The 20,935-nt window shown below is 41.9% G+C and overlaps 1 long non-coding RNA gene and 1 gene segment (V, D, J or C); one reads left to right on the top strand and one right to left on the bottom strand.

Annotated features, from left to right (window-relative positions):
* LOC142827268 (uncharacterized) overlaps nucleotides 1-20,935 on the top strand; it is a 154,601-nt gene that overhangs the window by 28,110 nt on the left and 105,556 nt on the right. The window lies entirely within an intron of this gene.
* LOC142827266 (putative non-functional T cell receptor gamma variable 10) lies at nucleotides 11,292-13,385 on the bottom strand. The segment is given in 2 exon segments: nucleotides 11,292-12,936; nucleotides 13,055-13,385. Coding segments are annotated over 2 exon segments (432 nt in total).

Raw genomic sequence — 20,935 nt, 5'->3', positions numbered from 1 at the left:
AAGTCTGATAGCACTCATCTTCACAGTGGGAGAACTGGGCCATTACTTCTTAAAATACACATGATGCAATTGCCAGTGTAATAATCAAGAGACTAAAAGGAAAACAGTGAAATAACTCACGTATGCAATCTTATTAGGACTTGATTGCATTCTGTATGTAAGTCTGAGAACTACTAAGAAATAAACTGAATTCTTTGTTCATACAGCGCTTATCCCGTAAAGCACTAAACCCCTGAAGTACTGTGGTCTTTCACCTCTCAGTAATGTCTATAGATAATGGGAGCACCCCCCCGCGCACACACACACTCACACCTTTTTGAAACTGCTCGGTGTCTTGCAGGATAGATCACCTTTCACCCAGAGGTTTCAAAGTTTTTTTTTTTAATCCGTCTTTAGTGAAGGGAAAAAAAGAAACCCCAAACACTTTCTTTATTGCTGTGAAGGATATGTTTACAAACCTTGCATGTGGTTTAAAACTGGGTTGAGTTGCAGTGAGGACAGAGAGGATCTAGAAAACTTAGGGAGTCTTCTTGATACTCTGACCCTGATCTCAATCGGGCCATGCAATCATCTCACAAAGGAGATGATGGGAGCGCTATTTGGGAGACCTTTTAAATGAGCAGAGACAACATTAGAAATGATATTTTGTAAAGACTAGATCTGCATTGACAGGAAGGAGGACTAGATGCTGTAATAGAACTTTTCCATTTCTAGGATTTCATGAACCTTAACTACATGTTAATGAATTCTTTGGAAAGATCGATGTAAGGGCTATATTTCTGGAAATGTCCCAAGTTCGTGTGTAGTTGTGGACATGGGCAGCCGGTAGCCTAGGTGGGGAAGGCTTTGCCTTCCCAAACTGCCAGACATGGCCCTACACACACTCTGCCCCCAGAATGCTGTAGGCATTCTAGGGGTGGTGTTGCTGCCCCCCACACCGGCCCTCCTGTTGCTCTGGAGACCAGAAAGTGACAACCATGTGGCCCCTTCCCTGGTGCTTTGGGGGCCAGGCAGGCTGCAGCCATGTGCAGTCACGTTTCCCTTCCCCATGGAGGGGTGCACTCAGCGTGCTGTCTCGCCTCCTCCCCTCTCTGTGGTGGGGTTGTAGGTGGAGCTGGGGCCTGCCTCCCCCAGCCCTGGCTGCATTGCTAACCCATGGTTGTGGACTAAATGGTTTCCTTAACATCTATACCAAGAACTTGAATGGATATGAATGTATATTGGATGTTCTGAAGACTGTGACATGCATGTTGATGGCTCTAATAGAATATTAGAACTGGGAGGGACCTCAAGCAGTCATCAAGCCCAGTCTCCTGCCCTTCCATGGGCATCTAGATCATGAGTTCCCAAACTGGGGGGTGTGCCCACCTGGGGGGGCATGAAGAAATTCCAGGGGAGGCGTGAGGCAACCCAGCCCCACACACCCTGTCAATCCCACACTAAGTTTTGCTGCTATTTTGGGGGGGAGGAGCGTGTGTGTGTGTGTGTATGTATGAGGGTTTCTCAAAAATCAAAAAGGGGGCATGATGCCAAAAAGTTTGGGAACCAGTGATCTAGATCATCTAGATCCCTGATAGATGTCTATTTAATGTGCTCTTAAATATCTCCAGTGTTAGAGACTCTGCAATCTCCTTAGGCAATTTATTCCAGTGTTGAGCCACCCTGATAGTTAGGAAGCTTCTCCTAATGTCCAGTCTAAACCTTCCTTGCTGCAATTTAAGCCCATTGCTTCTTGTTCTATCCTCAGAGGTCAAGGAGAACAATTTTTCTCCCTCCTCCTTGTAATACCCTTTTAAGTACCTAAATTACATGAGATGAATGAGCACCATTTACAATTCATTCATATTAAGAGTCTCACACACTGATCCATATAATATCCAGTTTCACTTGCTTAATTTGTATTTAACTGTTAGGGTACAGATGGGTTTTCATGATGTCTTGTCAATGCTAAACTTGTCCTTGTCAAAACTGGATTGATCGTTTTGTGTCTTATAAATACAACAGCCACTCTGGAGCTTCTCCAGGTCTCTGTCCGTACCAGTGTATATAGGCACCGCCAACATCAATGCCAAAAATTTTATAGTCCATTTTTACGGTTTTCTTTGGTATCTTTGTGATGGATATCTGAGTTTGTGTCAGTTGTTCTTGTGCAGCTCCATCTACAAGGAAAGGAAGGGAAAAATACGATAAGCATGAATCTGGAGCCTCTTTGGTTGTTGCTGAGTAACTGACACATTTAGTAAAAACCAGAGTGAAAACCCTTGACTTACATGACCAGCTTGAAGCCACAATAAGAATCTGCAGCAGTAACATTCTCACTAACTTCAGTTGAGCCTGCACATCAGAAATAGAAGGCTGTAATTTAGGATCTCAGATGGAGAACCAAGTGCCTTTGTGGAGAGGAAGTGACTTGCTTAAGAAGGAGCCAAGAATAGTCCTGTTGGGTGTAGGTATGTCAGTTCCATGTGACAGGTTTCAGAGAGGTCAGTGAACTTTACTGTTGCCCATATTGTTGTGCTTAAAAGAAGCACCTGGGATCTTTTTCAGGGGGATAAGGCAATACGCCACATTTATTAAACATACATAGATCAATCAACACTTTCTCATATGCATATGATACATTTCACTCATGCACTCTCTCTCCTATACACACACAAACACATTCCATCTTGTTACCAATAGTTGCTCCCCCTAACTACCCTGGCCAGATAAGTTAGATGGGGGTGGGGGGGGGGGGGTAGAGCTGGGCTTCTGCTGATCCTGATCGATATTGACAGAAGAAAAACCTGGTGTCCCTCTACAAGATGCCTCCTATTTATCCCTCTCATGCACCCAATTTGTCATCACCTCACTTAATGCTGCTTCAAAGAGTTCTTCCAAGGGCAGGCACTTGCTGCTGGACTCCCAAGGCCTTCTGTATGTCCAGTCCTCTTAATGAGCTCACTTCACAGGTATTGTCTTGGATCTGGCTCCCAGTCCCTCTCCACCCTTGCAGCTGCTGCGTCACAAGAACTGGGGTAGTGTTGGGTTGTGTTGGAACCAAGAATGTTATATGTGCGGTGACAGTAACTACTTCACAATAAACGGTTTAGGTTTTAATATAAGCTAGTGAGAAGTTTCTAGAGCTGAATGGCAAAAATAGGGAGGTAACTGAAGATTTGCTCATTTGAGGAAATATGGTTTAATATTCAGAATGAAGTTTTTGTACATATTATCTCTGGGTATGTCTATACAAGTCCCCTAGTTCGAACTAGGGAGGCTAATGTAGGCATTCGAAGTTGCAAATCAAGCCTGTGATTTAAATATCGCGCACTTGATTTGCATCTTCCTGGCCGGTCACCATTTTTGAAATTTACAAGTCCGGACTAACTGCCCATGTCTACATGTGGCAGGGACCCGGTAGTTCAAAATAAAGCCCTAGTTCGAACTACCTGTTAAACCTCATTCCAGTCCGAACTTGTAAATTTAAAAAAATGGCAACCAGCCAGGAAGATGCAAATCAAGCATGGGATATTTAAATCACGGGCTTGATTTGCAACTTCGAAGGCCTACATTAGCTTCCCTAGTTCAAACTAGGGGGGCTAGTGTGGATATACCCTCTGGTTTTCTAACTCTCTGAAATCCAGGTAGGCACATAACAGGTAGCTCTGCCATTAAGGGATAGTGACTTTACTGTTAGGCTACATCTACACTGGCATGATTTTCCGGAAATGCTTTTAACAGAAAAGTGTTCCGTTAAAAGCATTTCGGAAAAGCGCGTCTAGATTGGCAGGTCGCTTTTCCGGAAAAGCACTTTTTGCGGAAAAGCGTCTGTGGCCAATCTAGACACGCTTTTCCGCAAAAAAGCCCCAATCGTCGTTTCGCGATCGGGGCTTTTTTTTTTTTTTTTTTTTTTTTTTTTTTTTTTTTTTGCGGAAAACACTACTGTGCTGTCTACACTGGCCCTCTTCCGGAACAGTTTTCCGGAAAAAAGACTTTTCCCCGAACAGGAGCAGCATAGTTTTTTCCGGAAAAGCACTGATGACTTTACATTAGATAGACAGTGCTTTTCCGGAATTTCAAGCGACCAGTGTGGACAGCTGGCAAGTTTTTTCCGGAAAAGCAGCTGATTTTTCCGGAATAACTTGCCAGTGTAGACACAGCCTTAGAGTAGAGTTGGGCCAGTTATATTTCTTTTTATACTTAAATTACTTAAGAGATTACTTGTCCAGTACAGATTGTTCAGCTGTGATGTACAGAATCCTCTCTGGTATCAATACAGACCTCATAACTCTGCAGTGTACAACAGCAATCCTGAATGTCAGAAGCTTCATGGTCAATATAGGCAGTTTTAGTTTCTGTCCTTGTAATGGACAAGTGAGCTTGTCTTAGGCTGTGCGTAGACTATAAAGCTCTATCGGAAAAAGCTTTGCAACATGGGTATCTCTTTCCATTTTTCTTCTGAAAGAGGCTTTTCTGACAATTGGCCCTATACTGGGCCAAATGTCGGGGAAAAAGGCCTCTTTTGGAACATTCCTTCTTCGTCGTAGAATGAACTTTACAGGGATGCTGAAAACATGCATCTGCGCTTTTTTTTTTTTTCTTTTTTCCCCAAGATGCGTTCCTTGGACGCAGCAGAGTTAAAGCTCTGTAGTCTAAACGAACCCCCCGGATGTATTTGTGCATGTGCATTTAAAAAGAGTAAGAATAGAAATCATGAAATTAACATGAACCCAGAGTACAGTGAGTTGTTACTCAGTAATGTACCATTGAGCAGAAAAGGGGGAAAACCAAAGAAACTCATATGAGAGAGCCAAAGCCAGCATAACAATGAGGCACAGCAGCATTATACAAGTTTTGCTTGAACTTGTGTCTGAGAGAAGTGACTGCTTTGCTGGAGTGGACAGAGAGGTTCATTTGGGGGCAGAAAATGACTCATTTAGGTACTGAGCAATGAGGTTTTGCTGTTTCCATATGCTACTTTAAGGGAAACTCATCTGAAGTTACATTTGTCAGCGCACTATCTGACCTGAACCAAATTTTCACAATCTATACTCTTCTAAAGATAGCAGAGCATGGAAGTCTGTGTAATGAAGGATTGGTCTTTTAATATTTATTTCAGTGGTTACCAGAGCCTTTGTCTAGATGGAGTCTCCATTTTGTTAGGTAGCGGTAGAGATGTAGCCGTGTTAGTCTGGGGTAGCTGAAAGCTCATCATCTAATAAACCATCTTGTTAGTCTTTAAAGTGCTACATTGTCCTGCATTTTGCTTCAATTTGTTAGGTGCTATCCATAGAAATAAATGGAATGACAGTCCCAAAGGTCTTCAGTCTAGAAGAATGTGCCCCAGTAGAGAATTTGTTACTTAATGTTCAAATATGCTATATCCTCCTGCCCTCTCCAGCCATAGTCCACTTTGGTGTTTGTGCATATGTGGTAGAAGAAAGAACCAAGATGTTTGAGTTTTGATGCAAACATTTTTCATCCTCTGCACAGAGTGACTTGCGTATTGTGGAGTAGATCTGGGATTGGGGTTCTGAGCTATTATTGTAACTAATACAAAGAAGAAGGGAGAGAGAGAGCTCTGTTGATGGCACAGAGAAGAATAATTTTCTTGTGGGTTATTTTCTTTATCTGCTCAGCATGAGAGGTGCTTTTGCCAGTTACTGACCAAATAGCAAATGCTAAAAATAGGGGCAGTGGTGGGGAGTAAGAGTGGATTATAGCAGGTAAAGACTGATTATCAAGATTGACCCTATAAATTGGGACATCTGGTCACCCTGTTGCCAGTAGAATACTTAGAACCCTTCAGAAGATATTAATCCCCTTCCAGGATCAGGCTCTTGCTGGGTTTTTATGAGGTTAAATAGTGGAATATTATTTAGTGAGATCGTTTCCCACGTATATGTATTGAGTTTTCTGAAGTGCCTCGTTTATCTGTCTGCTAATGCCCTCTGCTGATCTTGGATGGCCCTGCTCTAGAATATTTGCAGTCAGTTTTATTCTAGTTCTGAGCGGGTGAATTCTACACGAAGATATTTTTGTTGAATTAATTTACAAATACCCTTTTTTCCCCCCTGTTAAATACTACTTTGTTCTCTTTCAGTCAGAGTCAATCTACTCCTTTATCATTTTTTTTTTTATACCGTAGCTCTATTAGTTTGTCATTCTAGTTTCATTCAATAAGCCATGCTCCCAAATCTGCCCTTCTTTCTATCTGTGATCACACACTTTTTAACCACTAGGTCTGACGGAACCTTGACTCCATTTAGACTATAAAATCACTGGGCCAGGTCTTGATTTCCCATTGTGATGTTCCCTGAACATTCATGTTTAAACTGAAATTATACAATATCTGCTCAAGCAGCATCTAGTCTGCTTTCCTACAAAGTATTTCTGCTCACCTGCCATAAGACTCAATATAGGCTGGCCCTTGAACAGAGTTTGCTGGTTTTTATAATGTTAAAAATAACCTCTTTATAGTTTAGGGGTAATAAAACAGCAGTTTTAAACCTCTTCTTTCCATTGGGGTAATATCAAAATGTACCATTAAGTGGCCAGGCTGGTTTGCCATGCCATTATGTGATTTGTGGTCTTATCCAAAGCCACTGAAGTCAATGGAAAGGCACTTGTGTACCTCGGTGGGTATTGGTCAAGCCCTAAGTGGAATCTATAGACCCTAACATGAACTTCTGTATCTGAGGAGAATACTGTGCAGGATGATTCCCCATTACTAGGTAGCTAGAGGGAGATCTATTATGGTACCTACGCTCCAGGTCCAGTGCTACTAGTTTTTTTACTCCCTGTTTCATTGGATGAATGATGTCTGGACTGGGAGATTCCTTTTTTGGATCCAGAATTTTCACCCCAAGTCTTATGCTCCTCTGCTGCTGTCAAACCTCCGCCCAGTCAGCCCATATTAACCCACCCATTGAATTACTGGTAGCTTCACCTAATACACTAGGGGAAGATATTTTTAAAGTCAAGAGTCAGCAAAATACACAACTCCCATAGATTTGTAATGGGATTGGATACCTGCCTCCCCCTTTGTGCCCTAACTGAGCTCCTGTTCTGCTAGAACTGATCTGTTTTCAGTGGGTGTTTGGACAATACATACAAAGTCAGCCATTGCTGTATCTATCGAGTTGCCAAAGACAATAAAGAGTTTCTGCAGCAAGCTCCAGGCTGAGACGTAATGAAAGCAATGAAAGTGTCCTCGTACACTGGCAAACCTGTGTCTTGAATAGCAGAGTGGATTTTTGTACAGGTGGCGTACTGTTCTCTAACACTGTGTGATCCCAGTAGGCACAATAGTATGTAGCAGTGTCACTGAAGGATGTTTTGTCTATGATCAGGGTACAGGTAGGCTGGCCGATCTTCTTCTTTTCAGCATTAAACTTCCCTTTGTCTGAGGCTCTGTCAAAAGCAGCCTGTGTTGAGATGTATAGAATCCGCTCCGGAGCTGCACCTGGTCTCTGTTTGTACCAGTGGATATAAGCCTGGTCAAAATTCCGTACAGAAACACGACAGTCAATTCGAATGGTTTTACTTTCTTCCCTGGTCATGGACTGTTGAGGCTGGATCAGCTTCACTTGTGAGGAGCCATCTGTGGAGAAAAAAATTAAAAAGATGTACATCAACCTGAAATAATGTGAAAACTCTCCAGTTGCTGTGGCTGTCCTGTGCCAAGGTATGCAGAGAGCCCTATCAGTAATACACTTACAAGAGAAAACCATTGATAGAACAAAAGCTTTTAACAGCAACATTCTTGCTGCTCTTGTTAGAACTCCAGCCAAGGAATGTAAATGATGGTCTTTAATGGGGAGAGAGAAGTATGGGTGAGGAGAGGAAGTGACTCATTTAGGTAATCTGCAGTTAAGTCACACTGGCTGAAGAAGAGGTAATATATAATTATATAAACCAGTTTTCCTCAACTTTTATTTAAAAAAAAAAGTACCCATTTAAAAAAATAAGTACCCCCCAGTACTTAGTTTTCAGATACACACAATTTTTTTCTACCATTGAAACACACAATTTTTTTTCTACCATTGAAACACGTTTGTTTAAACAACTTAATCGTAGCTGGCGGGTGATGAAATTTTTGGGTGTACAAATTACTAAAATAATAAAGTGCTGTAAAACTTAAAACAAATTCAGATTTCTGCAAATTTTAGTTGTTGACATATTCACCCCACCCTCCAGTCCTCAGACTTCTTTCAAGTACCCCAAGGGTACTTGTACCACTGATAGAGAAACAGTGAGGTAGACTTACTTTGGGATAGTTTCAACCCTAACCCTGGCATGAAACAAATTCCTTGGTTGTGTTTCAGGGTCAGTTGTTATATATTTTAAAGGGTTTGTCTGTTTGATCAAGAACTACTACTTAATGGTAACAGCTAGGACTACCGATTTCAGAGTACAGTTTCCTGTTATCATAACTGAAAGGAAAGTCAGGGTTTGGTTATACCAGGAAAATGGGATATGCCTGGAATGGGATTGGTTTTATGAGAAGCAAACAGAAAAGAGACTATCACCAAAGCAAGCGCACTCCTCCGAACTGACATAAATGTTGAAAGAGGCTGAGCCAATAAAATAGGATGAACCTGCAACACATCACTTTCATATTGGTGGACATAACACTTCATGGGGTGGGACTAAAGGACTCTGAGTGTGGGAGGGAGCTCAGGGTTAGGGTACAGGAATGTGATAGCGCCTACTGGAGGTATGGACTCCAGGTTGAGGCTGCAGTTGAGGGATTTGGGGCTTGGACAAAGGGTGCAGGGACTCTGGCTTGGGGTGCAGGCTTCGGGGGAGGGCTAAGGGTGAGGTGTTTGAGGTGCAGGAGAGGGGCTCCAGGTTTGGGGAGGATCTCTGCCCTGGGAGTTGGAGAACAGAAGGAGGTACAGGCTCTGGGATGGGGGTTGGGTTGCAGTAGGCTCTGGACTGGGGGTAAGACTGGAGATGAAGGTACAGAAGGTCGGGGGCGGAGGGGAGAGGGAACTCAGGTCTGGATGGGACTTGGCAGGAGGTTACACCTTTGGTTTATCTGAACTCTCTGCTGGGGATGAGGAGTTGCCCCTTCCCCTGGCCGTGGTAGCTTGGTGCTAGCAGAGAGGGGAGGGGTGCTCCTCTGCCATCCTGACAGCTTCAGGGTTTGGGGAGAAGCATCTCTCCCTGCTGCAACCCTGAGTCCCTGCATTGGGCTCAATGGGCAGTTCTGTGGCCACACAGCTTTGGGGGACCTAAGCAGCTAGAAAAAATAGTCTGGCCCTAGAATAGGATTGCTTCTCAATAAACCTTGCAGAAATGAGAGAAAATGGGGATCATGCTCTCTTTTGGCACAGTCAAATCAATACAATAAGGTTTGAAAACTAGAAGAAAATGTTATTGAAACCAAATTGACTATAGCTCTTTTTTGTTAAAACAAAGCAAATGATAAGATGAAGGGAAAGAAATACACTTGATGGAATTCCCATTTAAAAATTTACTAAAAAAAAAAATGGAAAAGCGTTGTTAGTCTAAAATCTAAAATTAAAATAACTTTCTAACGAGTACTGTTTTTGAAAAATAGTCATTTTTAAAAAGCATGTACGTATTCCGTTTTATTTAAAACAAAAAAGGGTTATAGACCTGAGCAATGGTGAGTAAATCTGCTAGTTATTTACATTACGGTAGCACCAGGAGGTACTCAGGAGCTACTTAGAAGGTTCTGGGCCCTAGGGTGAAAACGGAGGCAAAGTTCTGCCTAAGGGTATGTCTACACTTCAATGTTATTTGTAAATAACTAGCGTTATTCTGAAATAACTAAGTCTGTTTCTACAGCAGACAGTTATATTTAAATAACGTCAAAGTCCTGTCAAGTTGGAAGACTTCTAACTCTGACTCCCGTAACCCTCATTATACAAGGAGTAAGGGAAGTCCGAGGAAGTGTTTTCTTTCTAAATAAGTGCTGTGTAGATAGCACCGAAACTCTAAGCTATTTTGAAATAAGCTACGTAATTGACATAACTCAATTTGCATAGCTTATTTCACATTAAGCCCTGCTGTGTAGACTCAGCCTAACACTGCTACCAATCTGAATAGAAAAGCTACCTTTCAAGTTTGTGGGAAAGGGAAACTTCAAAATATATTTTTTGAATGTGTCTTTGTTAGTTCACAACTATCCTGGTGTTTATTTTTCTCCTCATTCACCCCCACAGCTCAGTCACTGTGCGTTAGCCGACTTGTTAATCCTTGGGATAGAAGCCTCACAGAGGAAAAAATAATGTGACTCCATATGAGACAAAGAGCTATTCTATGTGTGTGTGACAGCATGGAAGAAAACCTGAATGAATTTGTTGGAGAATTGGATTGGCAGATGATGGGCACGAATGGGGAGGAGAACAACTGCTGATAGTGCAGTCAAAACTGTAGTTGTCTTTGTCATTCTCTTATTGCTTGCTGCATCAGATACCAGAAATGCCAATGGAAGTTGATGGTGTTCACTATGTTTATGGAGACACTGAGCCTGTGGCAGAACTGAGCTGTAGTGCACTCTTCAGTCTTCAAATCTTCTGTGTTTCTTCCTACTTAATTATGATAGCATGGCCATTTTACATTTCACTACTCACAACTGAGCTAATATATCTGCGTGCTAATGCCCTCTACTGAAGTAGGGTGGCCCTGCTCACGGATACTTTAACCCAGCTCTGAGAGAGGGCCAGTTCATGCCTGTAGGTATCTGCACAATTAATTTACAAGCTATTTTTTTCAATATTAGGTTTATTGTCTTGCAACAAGGACTGATTCACAGCAGAGACCTATACTTGAAGTAATGGAGATCACGGTTGAACTCTTACTTAGTGTACAAAAGTCCACCAAGACAAGTAATGTGCTGTATTTCAATAGCTTCTTTGTAAACAGACAGTGAATTCTTCAGTTAAACACACAATAAGAAAGGGTTTCCCCCACATATGAATCCTTTTAGGTGCATGGGGCCTATACCACATAGTTGAGTAAATGTTGAATCCTCTACTAAAGGGTAGTGTGCATGCACACTACACTGTCTCCAGTTCATGAGAGCATCTCTCTGTTGCTTTTACCATTTTACATTATAGCGCAATTAGTCTATATATTTACCATTATACTCTAATCTAGTATGTCATGCTTTCTCCCCACTTCCAAATGTCTGTTAAAATGCACTCTTTAATGGGCTTTCAAAACCTTATTCAACCCTCTGCTCTGTGTGTGTGTGTGTGTGTGTGTGTGTGTGTGTGTGTGTAAGAGTGTCTAAATGCTTAACGGTATGGCAGAAGCAGAAAAGAAGCAACCACGTGTTTTTTGTTTTTTGTTTTTTTTAAAAAGGGGATGTCACATCACTACAGTCGTTTCTTTTTTCATTATCTTTCCAAGTATTAATCCATAGTTCTCTAGCAACTCACTTCAGTTTTGTGTCTTGGTTCTGTGCAGCAGGAACTTTGACCATATATTTGACTGTAAGTTGCATTCACATGTATGGCTAGATAGATTAAATGTAATATAAAAGTTAGAAGAATATTTGCTCCTTGAGCAAATATTCTTCTAACTGGTATAGCAGATTAAATATGAAACAGTTCTTTAGAACTGAACTTTGTGGTTTTATGAGCAGGGATCTGCTGGGCTAACAAACCTTTCACAGGTCAAATGTACAGAGGTCACCAGCTGAAATTAATAGATATAGTAATAGGTTTAAAAGAAACAAAAGGAAGCTTTTTCTTCATGCAGTGCACAGTCAACGTGTGGAACTCCTTGTCAGAGGATGTTGTGAAGACCAGGACTTTAACAGAGTTCAAAGAAGAACTAGCTGAATTCATGTAGGTTAGCCAGAATGGTAGGAATGGTGTCGCTAGCCTCTGTCAGAAGCGGGAAATGGGTGACAAGAGAGGATGGATGACTATGTCTGTTCTGTTCATTCCCTTTGGTGCATCTGGGATTGGCCACTGTCGGAAAACAGGATACTGGGCCAGATGGACCTTTGGTCTGACCCAGAATGACCATTCTTATGTTGTTAAATAGCTTTAATCTCTTCTCTGCTAACGTCAAAATATGTTGTAGCATTGCTAGTTTAGTTTCCAGTGCATGTAACTAATTGAACAAAGGCTACTAGAATATATAGGCAGTATTAAAATGAGTTTGTGGACTAGATAAGGACAGAGTAGCGAAATCTCATACTATGTCAGCAGGAGATTTTCTTCTTCTTAGAATAGCATATTGGATGGAATGCTCCGGATTGACTGTCCTATCCTTTCTGTGTCAAGGAATATCCAAACTTAACATAATTCAGTTTTAATGTCAGCTCTAAATATTCTGCTCTCTTTGGCAAACAGGTAAATGTGCATTTGTATCAGACTTAAGTCATTCAGAGATCAAATGAAAGTTTTGCTCCCCTGATTGTGTAGCTGTCCAATGCAACTACGCAGTCTTATTGTTGCAAAGACAGCTGTGCTCTTTCTGCTTGCAAAACATGTGTGAGAAGAGTTGCTTTTAATTGCTTGTTACAGATTCCAATAAGGCATTTGTGCTTACGGTGAGAGATAGGGAGCTATCTGTGGTTTCATATGTTTTGAAAGACTATTCTTGAAAACCAAATAGGTTTTTGTACAGAATGTGAAGATTTTTCTAATACTGTGTGGTCCCAAACGGCACAGTAATAGATAGCTGCATCATTCTTGGTTATTTTATTTACTGTCAGGACACAGTTAGACTCTGAGAGCTGCTTTTCTGCTTCATACTTTGCCTTCTCATAATCCTGGTCAAAGACAGGCTTTCCTGATGACAAATAGAGAATTCGTTCCGGAGCTTCATCACGTCTCTGTCGATACCAATGTATGTAAGCACTGCTGAAGGTTATGCCAGAAACACGACAGTCAATTCGTGCAGTTTTATCTTCTACTCTGGTGAGGGATAATTGAGATTGTACCAGGACTTGGGCCTCTCCATCTACAGAGAAAAGAAACAGACATTATTTAATATGGCATTGAATTAACAGGGAGGCTGTTCAGTTATTTCTCAGTAGCATGCCTGCATGTAGAAACCGAAGGTGAGGAAAGCAACTTACAAGACCAAACTACTGAAGCAACAAGAAAAACTTGCAGTAGTAACATTCTCGCTAAGTTATGATGAACCTACTGCTGGAAAAATAAGGAATATGAATGTGATCTCTGAAAAGGGCGGGGATCACAGTAGCAGAGGAAGTGACTCATTAGTAATATAGAATGATGGCTTGTCTGTCTGCAGATGAATTATTTCAAAGTAAAATAGATTCATATTCACCTTCCATAAAAGTTCATGGGGCTGGACTTTAAGGCAGGATCATCAAATAAGTTTCCCTGGTTTCTCTCAAGCTATGCTGCAACTTTTGTCCTACGTCTACATTGGCAAGACTTTCTGTAAATACTTTTAACACAAAAACTCTTGCTTTAAAGTATTTGCACAAGAGAGCATCTACACTGGCATGTGCTTTTACGCAAGAGACTTGCTTTTGCCCAAAAGCACCCGTGCCAATATAGACGCTCTCTTGCACAAGAAAGCTCCAATGGCCATTTTAGACATCGGGCTTTCTTGCGCAAGAAATTCATGTTTGTCTACACTGGCCTCTTGCGCAAGAACAGTTGTGCAAGAGGGCTTTTTCCTGAGTGGGAGCATCATAGTTCTTGCTCAAGAAGCACTGATTTCACACATTAGAATGTCAGTGTTCTTGCGGAAGAACTTCCCGCCAGTGTAGACAGGCAGCATGTTTTTGTGCAAAAGTGGGTGCTTTTGCGCAAAATCATGCCAATGTAGACACAGCCTTAGTGTTCCCTTGATTTAGACCTTTTGAAAGAGTCTGGTGCTTTTAAGATAATGGTTACAGGCACTGAGGTTTTCTGGACTCCTCTTTTTTCCCCCCTCTCCCCCCACCGTAATATTAGAAGATTTGATCAGGGAATAATGCTCCCAGCATGAAAAAGTTTACTAGTATCACTTTTTAACCAATGAGGAAAATAAATCACAAAGGCTCTGACGCAAAGTCCATTGGAGTTAGAGGAAACACTTCAGCTGATTTCATTGGGCTTTGAAATAAGCCCCAATTTTTAGGGTGACTTTATTCAGAATTTTTTCATCCTGTCTTAATTCAGAGTCTCACCAAATTTATAGATATGAAAGAACTGTTGCCAAAGAAAGCAAATCAATAATATGTTAAACATCTAAAATTTGACTCTTGTATCATGCAAACTCAGAGCTGCTCAAACCCTAACTTTGTCACCTAAATCAGTAGATTCTTGTATCAGATTACCAAAGCCGTCCAGTTTGAAAACAACTTTGTACACTGAATAAATCTGTTTGTCAATGACACTATTTCATGTACTGTTTTTGGATTATATTGCTATATACACTCTGTCTGAGTTTGCCTTTGTTTATCTCTTGGTGTCTGTTGTCCCTCCCCACAAAAGTATATGACTTTTACTGGATGAAATTTATCTCTGCGCAGAATATCAGAACAAGGTCCTTATACTGTTTTAACCCCACTTAACTCCCATTTTGAGGGTTTAAAAATAAGCAATCACTATATGAACCTTATCACTCTGAAAAGGGCTGAATTTTTCTTTTTAAAAACTAAAACAAAACTATTTTCTATCAGAACTTTAAAAATCTCTAATGCTTTGGAAGTATTTTGTACACTAGTCACAAACATAGTGACAAATGTTACAAATCTACCACAGTTCAAAAGTATAGCGATTAAGAACGTAGATGAAATGTTACCTGCACTGTCCTTGTGTGGTGTTTTGTGTGTATGTGCGTGTGGAAGGGAGGTTGGGTACCTTTTTTTTTTTTTTTAAACCATTAATGTACAATTTTTAACTCTTCTTTTAAACAGACCTATCTAGGGAAAGAGACCTTGTGGCCAGATCCCTAAAGTAATTTAGAAGCCTGAAGTTGGTCACCTGGAGACACTTGGTTTTGCCTTAATGTCAAGGGTTTAAAATCACTGATTGTATACAGGCAGTCACGTTAAAACAGGAATAATCTCACACAGAGGGCTGTGTTGGAGGTGGATGAATGTGACTTTGTAAATGAGTCTAAAGGTTTATGTGTGGAATTTTTGGTGGTGATGAATATTGTCGAACTCCTGCCTTGTTAATTAAAGGCTAAATTAGCTCTGACCCTTGTGGGTATGTACAAGAGAAAAGAAGGCTTTGAGTAAGTTGACTCTCATTGTTGACTCAAATAGTTTTTTCAGCATACATAGTTGTTCTCAAAATTGACTCCTTGGAAAATCTGATAGCACTCATCTTCCCCTGGTTCAGTTATATTGAAAAAAGACTGTTCCGTTATAATAATTCATTTGTTAGGCACTTATTTTCATACACACTTATATTATGCTTATAGATTTTTATCATAAGGTTCTCTGATTTTTGTTGTTACATTTTGTTTCTATAGAAATACATAGTTATAGCATGGGAACACCATAATGAATGCTGTAAAATGTACAATATTCCCCTTCATTCTTACCCTTTGAGAATCAACATCTGCTGTTCTCTTGGTGTCTGAAGAGAGCCCATTTACAGAAGTAGTAAGCTCAGTAGTTCCAATAAAAAAGGGGTGAGTGGAAATGTAGTGTGGGGTGTCTGTGGTGGATGTTGTGGGTTTGAAGTGGCTGTGAGTTATTCCACTGTCTACAGTGGGCTCTGGATGAAACCTGAAGGGGCCTATCCTTTGAAGTATGGAGCACCTTCCTCTCCCATTACAGTAAACAGAAACTCAAAAGCCATTGTCTTCATACTAAAGTGAGGGGGAAAAGATTCTTCTGAGTGTACATGTGTGTTTTGTTTTGTTTTTGTATTTTAAACAGCCGTGTATTGGTTTCCTGTCTTGACAATGAAGCAGCTGAAAAACGACACATCCTGTTTTGTTAAAAGGATGTTTGTGGTATTGTGAGTTGGGTGGAGGGAAATGTGCTCTGTGAACATATTTTTATTCTCAAGACCTCTTGTAGCTTGACGAAATAAAATGTTAATCATAGAAGTCATTAAGTCAAGTCCTCTGCACTCATGGCAGGACCACACATCATCTAAAGCATCCCTGACAGGTCTTTGGAGATAAGGAGTAGGCTAGCCAAAGACAGACATTCTACAACCCCTTTGGAGCAATTTATTCTGTGCTTTAACCACTCTGACAGTGATGTTTTTCCCAATATCTAACCTAAACTTACTGTTTTTTCATGTCTTGTCTATTTAGACTGAACCTCTTTTGAAACAGAGACCATCTCTCGCTGAGGTCTAGATTATCTAGCACAATGGGATCCCTGTGTAATATGGTAGTTTCTGGGGAGCACTCCTGAGTGTGTCAGTTCAGGGTGAATTGCTTAGAGACAGGGCTACTTATGGCCCAAGACTGGGGGTCCTCCACTATCAGGCACACCAAGTCACAAAAAGAGCATTTCTGTTCACCACACTGGCTAACAAGAAGTCATACAAGTCATTCCCTCAGACAACCTAGTTCTCTTGTGACACCATGGGTACCACTCCTTTATTCAGATGAGAGGTTATGGAAACCAGCCTCGCTAAATAAGAAGGTTCTGACCCCAAAGTTCTTGGTTCAGGCTTTCAGCAGAGATGGAAGAAACTGCTCGTTTAAATCAAGTCGCCGAAGAACATCTGCTGTTAAGATGATCCACAACTTTTCCAAAGCTTCCGTTCATAGCAAAGATCCTCCAGAGGTGAGAAACAGGCTTTGAGCCTAAATGGAGGACTCTCCAGGGCCCTTTATAAATCCTCAGCCATGTGCAGAGGAGGGGAGAAATCCCATTCTCTTTGCTGTGTAAAAGTACAGCAACAAGATGGAGTTGGGAGCCCCATGGACAAGTTGCATGTCCATGCATGACTGTTCTTTCTAGGAGGATGCCATGACCCACCTCCTAGACTGAACGTTTGCAGGAAAGTGCATTCAGCGTAGTTGGGTGGCTCCCATGCTTCATTGTTGGTTGAATGTTTCTTGATGGGCCAACCATGCTGAATAGTCTGTTTCAGACATGCTGGCTAGCTATTCTGTGGATGTTACTGGAGGAGTTAACATTTGAAATACTGACACACAGTTAATGTCCATATCTTCAAGTAAAAAAAATTATACGTATACATAAAGTATAAGCAGAAAATCTTAAGCTGTACATAGAGATCTTACTTGACCCCCTTTGTACATGATTCATTGCAAACATAACAGTGCTTGCAACAATGATCTGTAAAGACCTATCACAATCCAATAATGCCGCATCCTCTCTTTGTTGGGATCTCTAGGCCCTAATTTTACTATTCTAGTAGAAGCCAAAGGCACTAACCAGGGTCCCAGGGTCTTAGGTACAGTTCAGATATGCAAAAAAAGTGGCTCCTGCCCCAAAGAATGTACCATCTAACAAGAAAGTTACATCCCTCTCCGTCTGTTCTTCATATTGCATCAAATAGACATGATTGTTTAAGCTGTTAATCTCTCAGAGGAGGAAGTATTTTCATCACAGGAATGTACAGTTGCTCAAACAGGTCTCAAGTAGTTTGGGTGTCTTCCCAATAGATATAATATCCATATGTTTGCATTTAAAAAATTTAGCTAGATAAATGGGGCTAGATTGCGTGTTGCAATGAAAAAAAACTGCTGCAAGCACTTGGCTATTCATTGGGTCTATGTACAAAAAAATAAGCAAATAATGCTTTAGAGACACTGGTAGATGCAACAATTAGAACCTACTTTCAGGAGTAACTGGTGCCTGTGGGAATCCTGGGTGCAGGAAGGACCCCCTCCCTCCAGAGAGACAGGGGTAGGATATCTAGTTTTTATAGGGACAGTCCTGGTATTTGCTGCTTTGTCTTATATTAGTACCTATTATCCCTTGCCTCAATTTTTCACACTTGCTGTCTGATCACCCTACTGAGGGAGGTATGAGGGGGGTGCCCCATTTAGTAGTTAAAAATTTGGCGGGGGCACAGAGGGACAGTGTACCCACCCCTCCCCAAGTGCTATCAGTCACAAATGCCCACTTTAATGTCCTCTTAGTGCTGTCAGTTCACTTTTCTGTGGTCAGACACCATGGTGATGCACATTTTGGGAATGCCTTCCACATACAAACAGCTGACCTCTTAAAAAGACCAGATCAAAAATAGCAACAGCATAGAGACTAAAATAAGATCTTTGATTTACCAATGTAACATCATAAAATGGAGGTGCTGCAACCTGCTCATTTGGGATTTGATAACTGGAAAGCACTTCTTGGAAATGTCTGTCTTTTTTATTTTTTTAACAGCTTGTTAAAATACTGCTTCTCTTGCATTTAATCCACTGAGCTGTGTGTAGCAAAGTTAGTTCTCTAATTTTCTCTTCTCCCCTTCCATTCTGCTCCCATGTCCACAGAATTCCTGCAACCCATGTATACTAGTGCTCCCTTCATTACTGGGTGGAAACTGGGGAAAAACTGGTTCTAAGGCCTTGTCTGTATCCTTGTAATGCCATGGCCCTGTGAGTGGGTTGTTGGAAGGAAAGATAGAAAGCATGAGATGGAAGAGCCACTATTAGACTTCTTTCTGTTGCGCAACCCTCAGCAGAGAGAGGAAAAACAGCATTCCGAGGGGTTAAATCAGCACCTTTCTGTACCTTTGTCTCCCAATGTTCATTTTGCTAGCACTGTTACAGACCCCAGGGGTAGTGACATGATAGGAGAGTGAATGCAGGCCTTTTTACTCCATTTGAGTGAGGTTAAACAATGTAGTAACAGAAACTCCTGCATCTTGTTAGGGCTGTGCTTCACTTCATTGCTCAAAACTCTCAAGGGAGGTGAATTAAGCTGATTATCCACCCCTCATTGTCCCCATTCATCTAACCGGAGTCCTCTGCAGTCTTTTATCCTCCCCACCCTGTTGTCTCTTACTGTCGCCGCCCCCCCCCCCGCCCCCGCCCAGCATGATCTAGTCACCCATTAGTCAATCACAAAAAAAAGCTTGTTCTGTCTTGAGGCAGAGTGAAGGTGGCATTGCTAGGCAGATACTGGGGAAGCTGGTCTAGTGCCGATCAGTAAGTGCCTCCTCCCACTTCCCTGGATGAGGGAGCATCAGCATGGGTGGGCGGAGCTAGGACACTAGCCAGTCTGTTCTACACACACCTTACCAATAGAAGAAGCTGTCTGCCCTATATAGAGTGGGCTGAGGGTGAGGCTCCCACAAGTAACCTGAGAGCTGAACCCAGCTTCCCCCGCCCCAACCCCCGATGTGGTGGTGGTGGGGGGGAGGGGGGAGAGTTACTGCTTTTGTGCAGGGTGGCAGGAAGCTTGTGGCACTGTGTGAAATCCCATACAGCACAGTAATAGTGGCCGCTGTCTGCCGCTTCCAGCTTGTGCACCAACAGTTTACTGGTTTTGTCACTTGGAAAATAGGCCGTGAGTTTCTCACTGGAGAAGCCGGACTCCCAATTGGGCTTAGCCTCCGAGAAAGAATGGTAGAGCAGCCTCTGCGGTGCCCTTCCAGCTTGGGCTCGGTACCAGTGGACATAGGTTGACCGGGATCCGCCAGACACTTTGCAGGTGAATTCAGCTGTGTTGCCTGCTCGTGGCTCCTTTGTGATGGAGATTGGCTCCTGTTCCAGGTCAATGGCCCACAGCACCACTGGAAGGCAAAAGGAGGGTAAGGAGCAATGAGGAGACAGCTGCTAAAACAATTCAGCTCCATGGAGCAGTTATATCGATCCATGCACAGTCAATGCTGCTTAGACTGTATGGGGCACAGGTGCTGCTTCTCACCTTCTAGTGAGTGTGAAGTGGGCAAATTTCTTCCAGGGATGTGAGTGAGAGGACAATTCTCATCTTGGAGTTTTTTTTCCCCTCCCATGCACAGGTGTCAATGACTGTAGAAGGTGCAGCACAGTGGAGAATCGGGCCCCTTGGCTGTGGATTACCTGTTAAGCTGCATCCACACTCAGGAGTGCTGAGACTCCAGTCACACTGAATTGGTTTCACTAGGGGAGCCCTGCAATAAAACTGTGGTAACTCTGGGGATACAAGACCAACCGGTTACATAAATTACAATAAACATAACTGAGTTCAACCAACTTACCTGGCAAGAGGCAAGTAAAGACAATTTGCAGAAACCCCACCATGTCTCCTGACAACGTTGTGCCTCCTAAGGAGAAATAAAAGCCCAAGAAGTCGGTGCTGTTCAGGCTTGAGTGGTGATTATCAAATGCTGAAAGAGAAGGGTGGGAACAGGTTGCCCAGTCACGAACAGAAGGGATGTTGGTCTTGCTGCACCAAAGAGTTTCCAATTCATTTGAGTAAGAGAAGGGACACGTGTCTGCCAAGTGTGTGAACCACTAATGAAAAACAGACTCCTCGATTCTCCTCATCCAAAAGTGAGAACCACACAGTCATACATATTGATTATTTGAAATGCAGAAACTTTAAATACATGAATCATTCTCTTTAAGTAAAAGTAGAAGGACCAAGCCATGTCTGACCCTGAAAAATTAAACACCAGATTTCTGAAATGCAGCAGTCAGGAGGTGCTCTCATTGGAAATAAAACATAAACGCATCCCTTCTTGGGAAGGTCACTACTAGCGCATACGCTTCCTTCTTACATTTCATTAGAAAAGGAAGACAAAGATCTCAAGAACTTTCTGTCATTAAAGATGCCATGGACTTGTTTGTAGAAGTAGGAGCCCAATGCTGAAAGTATTTCTTTGCCTAACTCCAGTTAATTTCAGTCTGTGTTAGCTACCCTCATACCTGGAAGATGTGGGTCCTACTGTTACTGTCAAATTCCATTTTGAGTCTTTACATTGTGCTCCCCTATACTTTCCCTTGGAGTTTCAGTGGGATGTAGTGTTATGCTTTCTTTCTCTAATGAGAAGGCTCATTACATTTCACCTCTGAGACAACTGCAATACAGATACGTTTGGAAGGATTAGATTTTGATCAGTAAATG

The sequence above is a fragment of the Pelodiscus sinensis genome, chromosome 2 (assembly GCF_049634645.1).
Source record: "Pelodiscus sinensis isolate JC-2024 chromosome 2, ASM4963464v1, whole genome shotgun sequence".
Classification (NCBI taxonomy): Eukaryota; Metazoa; Chordata; order Testudines; family Trionychidae; genus Pelodiscus; species Pelodiscus sinensis.
This window is presented reverse-complemented; position numbering and strand designations above follow the sequence as displayed.